The sequence below is a fragment of the Acanthochromis polyacanthus genome, chromosome 19, assembly GCF_021347895.1.
Source record: "Acanthochromis polyacanthus isolate Apoly-LR-REF ecotype Palm Island chromosome 19, KAUST_Apoly_ChrSc, whole genome shotgun sequence".
NCBI classification, from domain to species: Eukaryota; Metazoa; Chordata; class Actinopteri; family Pomacentridae; genus Acanthochromis; species Acanthochromis polyacanthus.
The window spans coordinates 18,024,763-18,030,762 of NC_067131.1; the positions used below are offsets into that span (position 1 = coordinate 18,024,763).

The following is a 6,000-nucleotide window of genomic DNA, read 5'->3' on the forward strand; positions in this document are numbered from 1 at the left end:
CCTGAGTTATAAGCCATCTTCTTTTTCAGTACCTCCACCAGACACAATCTATAAACATTTCATGGAGCTCACATGCAGACCCTGCAGTTGTTTCTCTTCCACTGAGCATACTTTGTAGTATAATGTTTCTCTCTGGAGTCAGATGTGGGATTATTTTATAGACCAATGGCGAAAAAAAAGCTGGCAATGCTCTCGTGACGGGACATAAGAGACAGCAGTCTAATGTGGCTGTGTTCAAGGAGCCGAACTTCAAGCATAAATTGCTCAGATTTCTCAGGTGGCAGACGGTGCACTTAAAACAAAACTAATCATGTTTTTGATTAAAGTGCAAAGGGGGGTTACTTCTGTGGCAAATAATAAAATATTGAAGATTTCAATTTCTTCTCCTTAGTTCCCTAATACTAGCTGGTTTCCAGTAGGAGGTGCTGATAAACCAAACAGAGATGAGGGGTAAAATCTGATGGATGCATACAAAGACAGGTGACTAATAAAAGGAAAGACAACATGAAAGGTCTCAGTAAGATGTTGGGCCATTACAAGTTGCCAGTTTTCTCCAAATTTCTGAACCTCTACAAGCAGAGGGATGAACACCATATTAGATGTTCCCACGTATATTGTTTTAATGATGGTGGTGCAGAGTGCTGTTTGACACAACGATCCAAAACCTCGAAAAGCTGAATGATATGCAAAACAATTCCTACTGTGATTTTTGTGACTGATATTGTAATTGCAAAATGATTCTTGAGTTTAGCAGGAATGGTAATGTTTTTATTTCTGTTCCACTTGAAAAATCAAGTCATTTTACCTCTGTTCTGTACCAAACAAGCATGTTCCCTTCTGCCTAAAGAATTTCTGTGACACCATAAAACTTCATTAATGGTATTTTGCCTTTAACAAAACACTGCACTACCAGTGATTTGAATAGTACATCTGGCCATATTTCAAAATACTTTGATCAGTTGTTCAGCCCTACAGGCTAGTAGGTGATCAATTCCCTTGAGATCTGATGATTGTGAAGGCCATAGCATATGGTTAGCATAATTTCCATACTTGTCAAACCATTCATTGACCCCTCTTGTGACCTCTTGTGCCCTATAGATGGAGGCATTGTCATCTTAGAAGAGACTATTCCCATCAGAATAGAAATTATTAATAAGAAGATAAAGGAGATCAGTCAAAACAATTTTGTATTGATTTTCAGTGACCTTTTTCCACTATAGGGACAAGTGGACACAATCAGTGTCAGTAAAACTCCTCTAAAGCATAACAGAGTCAAAGATCCCCTCACTGCAGGGTGTTCAATGCTTCGCTTTCATTTGTCACCAGTGCAGCTCAACACTGTACTCATGATTTGAATCACTTCATATCATAGCTGCAGGGCTGAACGGTGCACTTTAACAGTTAAAAATCTAAATGTAATTCACTTATTTTTAAAACTTTTAATCCGCAGAGACAAAAAAAAAGCTGTGCTTAAAGATTTAAGCTCAAGACTGTGGTTAGAATTAGATGGACGCTTCATAATAAGACTCACACTGGGAGTCAAACGTGACTTTAGTTAAGAACTTTTGTATGACCGACTGTCCATTCTGTAACTATTCTACACGAAGTTTCGAAACTATCCCCATTCTCTCTGTTTCCTAATATATGTGGAGCGCAAAGCCAGCAGCCACTGACATCGATTCCTTCGCTGACTTGATTCATTGCTGAATCAGAGAACAACACTACCTAACGATACTTTTGTAAACACACGCTAACATGCTAGTCACCTTGACTGACTAAGGTTAACAGCGATGGCACGTTTATCAACATTAAGCTACAAAAAACCTGTCCAGGGACTGCACTCGGTTCTGTCACACCGCTGACCTGCAGCCAGCAACAACTTGTGTAACTGCCAACAAATGTTAGCTAGCGGGTTAGCATATAAGTTGACTAGCCGGCGGGGATAAACAAGCTAACGAAAGTCGGTTACCTTCAGTCAGTCCACTGAATGTCCGGTGTTTCGCCCTGAGAAATATGTTGTCACTCTCAGCCATGGTGTCCGCTGGTTGTCCGGGCAAACTACTGTGCGATTGGAGAGTCGTGCCTCCGGGCGGGACTGTTGTGTATGGGCTGTGTGACTCCAGCTGTCCCCGCGACTAGCTCGGACTGGACACTATCGGTGATCGACTACACAGCCTGCTGCTGGTTGTGTGTGACTTCTGCTGCAGCGGCCCCCAGTGTGACTGCAACGCAGACTGCAGCCGTTTACCAACAGGTCAGTCTCAGTACGTCAAAACCATAGACTGTATATATAGTGGACGAAGCATCTGGCTCCAGAATTGAAGCCAACCCGGAAGTATCAAAAACTTGCAATATCCCGCCGTCCGCTAGGGTTGGCTCCAAAAAGTTTTTTCTCCATAGAGCCCAATTCATTTTTAGTAAAAATAAAATTTGATAGACTGATTTTCTACAGCTCAGGATTTTTTTCCCGTTAGTTTTCATGGTCAAAATGAGAGATCAGGTGGCCGATCTTAAAATAAATCAATACTGAATTTTAAATAAATCATTAAAGTTGGCGGAGCCAGGGGGTGTGGCTATACTTGATAGACAGCAACAGAAGCCTCTGCGATAAAATGTGGGCGGGATAAGAGAGTCCTCAGCCAATCCTGCCCCTAGTTGCTCTCTGGTCCAGCCTATTTGATGACGCTTTTTATGTCACTGGCTCCAAAAAATCCAAAACGGCGACCAGGAAGTAGCAAAATCCAGGCTTCATTTTCTCAGCGTTGAAACCAACGGGTGATGTCACGGTAAGTTTACACCTGGTCAAAACAGACACAACCTTCAAAGTTCATGATTTTTTCAAATCTAATCGTGTATTACTATACTGCTTCAGTGTCATGGCCAGTATTACTTCATAATTTTTCGATTTCATAGAGTTATCTTAGCTTACTTCTTTTATGGTCAGTAATTTATTTATTTTATGAAGCAGTTTTATAAACAAAAATGTATCATTTCTTTTTCTGATGTTATAGTCAATCAGTTTTAGTTATTATATTTAAAAAAAACTTGTGCACACTTTATTCAATTTCTCCCTTTGCATGTTTTTCTTTTAAATTTTTTTCTCACTTTTTTTATAATTGTTTTTTTCATTAACAGTCTCTCTTAGTGAAAATCCTTTGCTTTGTGTTTTGTGGTTGTTGTATAGTTGGAGGTGTATAACATAAGCTGTTAAGATTTGAATACATATAACATTGAATACATATACCTCCCAGGTTTACAAGGGAGTAAGAATTCCACCCCGGTGCTACTTAACTACCCAACTCCTACTGTAATTGACACCTCTGGCTGTCAATCACAAAAGGAAAGGACAGCATTTTCTTTCTGAAAGGAGCTCATTGGTTTTCAGAGGACAGCAGCCTGTTAGAACAGATCTAAAATCGGAGGTTATACAGTCATAGTAAAATGAAGCATATTTGCAGTATTTTGAAACGAAAACAGATAGACACAATGTGAGGACATGTGACTCTTTCATCAATTTGCTGAAAATGGGCACAATAAGGGACCTTTAATTGATTTTACACTGCTCTGTTCTCTATTACGTTTTAATTTTTACCATTAGTCAGGCGGGATAGGTTCCACTCCCCGACAACTCTGAAGCACAGAACATCGTGTACAAATGGAAGGAAAAAAGGACTTTAATATATTTTATATCTTTGTTTGTAAAGCATTTTGAATAACCTCTGTATGGGTCAATATATATTTAACATAAGGTATCATAGTTGATATTTTTGTATATAAATCAACATGGCCACCTATAACCAAACCCCATGCAGCATTTTTACAGAAAGATTCTTCGAAATATTATATATACAATTGAGTAAAACTGAAATTAAAAGTTATTTATAAAGATATTGTAGTAAGCTTGTTGACATGCGACATCCACACTTGACTCACACACTACTTTTTAGTAAATAACTAAAAAAGCCTTGGAGTCTTTCCAGTCCTTTCTTCAGGAGGAAATGACATCTTGTGGAGCAGGTCATGTGATCTTAAATCAACACACTTCCTTGAGAGGTGTTTTTGTAATGGGTAACTTAGTCGAAAGTGATTTCTCAGACACAGATAGAATTTGTTATTTTCCGTAAAAAAATTGATACATTCCCAAAAAAGAAATATCTGCCATGATTATCTCAATGTAATAAAAAGGACACAATCAAAGCAATTTTTGAGGAAGCTCATTTTATTCATGTTTAGCTAACTAGAAGGTGGTTGTTATTAAATTTATACGGTTATTTAGTTGACATTTTAGTGATATCCAGGCATTTTTTATTAATAAATGATTGTTTCCATAATAAATAATTATAGAATTTGTAAAGACATGATTATAATGGACATAAAAACATAATTTATTTTGAACGTTTAATAAAAATGTATGCAAGATATATCCCACGGACTTCAAAAGTCCATCAATTATGTATTGACCTGCATGATACGTTGCTAAATAAACACACTTGCTTTCTGAAGTGTAACTTACAACACAGATTTTTTTTTTTTTTAAATAGTATGCTTACTGATTTAGTGTTATTCTCTGGAGTGGCTGTTAATACACTAGAGAAGCTCAGTGTTTACGGAGGGTGCTGTAGGAAATGCAAAAATGACTAAGAAAACTAATTATACTTTCATTTTATTACACAAACCACAATTAGATGCTGTAAAATGCTAATCAGGTGTTTTCCTCTCATCACCAAACATAAGCTGCTCCCAGTGACAGCTAAACCTTTAGGCTATAAACTAAACATTTTGGGTAGATTTCATGTCTTCCCCGGGGAAATTTCCAGTACCATACCATGATGAATTTTTATACTCGAATTTGCACATTTTCTTAATCGATTCAGGGTGGAAACATCTTTATTCATGTAAAGAAACACTCAAGTATTAGGCACTATTCAAAATATAACAGAATACGCAGCGAGGCTCTCAGACATTCTGCACTGCGCTTAAATATTTATTCTCCAAGATGAACTTTTCTCATTTAATATCATCCCTGCTGAGTCAGCACATGCACACATCAGGCATGTTTTGCTCTTCTGTCCTTTTTTGTGTCTTTTGTTTGGGGAAGTGACCTCTGCAAATGTGCATGTGGCACCTTTTGGCATCAATGATTGATTCATTCATTTTAATTAATTTATAACTGTCTGGACTTTAGTAGTTCATTTCAAGTCAACTTTTTTTGTCATCCCAACCCATAAGCTGTGTAATGGAATGAAACTGCAGGGCTTGCAACAACAATACAAGACACAAGATAGAAAATGTGGTATAAAGGAACCAGACATTACTGCATGTAAAAGCAGTGAGTGGGATAGTGCTGAGTGAATAAGCAATAAATATAGCTTAAAACTTTCTGTTATCCTTAGGAGTGAAAAAGAACCATGTAAAACGGTTGAAGCTATATGCTTTCAAATGTATCTTAATAGAACTATAGATTATTGTATGTAAAATTGTAAGTGCTGAAAGTGAGTTTGTGCTATAGAGGAAATAAGTAATAAAAATAGCTAATATATACACTACCAGTCAAAAGTTTGGACACACCTTCTCATTTAATGCTTTTCATTTATTTGTATTATTTTCTACATTGCATATTAATGCTGAAGATTAACACTTTGTTTACAACATAATTCCATATGTATTCTTTTATCGTTTTGATGTCTTCAGTATTAATCTATAATGTAGAAAGTGATTAAATTAAAAACATTTAATGAGAAGGTGTGTCCAAACTTTTGTTTAGGGTCACTTAGAAATGTCCCTATTTTTTAAAGATCCAATGAAGATAACATAAAATGAAGCAGAAAAACATTCTAGACATTGTTAATGTGGTAGATGACTATTCTAGCTAGAAACGGCTGATTTTTAATGGAATATTTCCATAGGGGAAGAGAGGAACATTTCCAGCAACCATCACTCCTGTGTTCTAATGCTACGTTGTGTTAGCTAATGGTGTTGAAAAGAAAACCATTGTGCAAT

General features: G+C 36.8%; 1 protein-coding gene across 1 annotated transcript in view; it reads right to left on the minus strand.

Annotated features, from left to right (window-relative positions):
• cpped1 (calcineurin-like phosphoesterase domain containing 1) overlaps positions 1-2,335 on the minus strand; it is a 51,912-nt gene extending 49,577 nt beyond the window's left edge. The window contains 1 exon segment of the mRNA XM_051939782.1: positions 1,970-2,335. Within this exon segment, the coding sequence (XP_051795742.1) occupies positions 1,970-2,033 (64 nt within the window). The 5' untranslated portion in view covers positions 2,034-2,335.
• Positions 2,336-6,000: the final 3,665 nt, after the last annotated feature.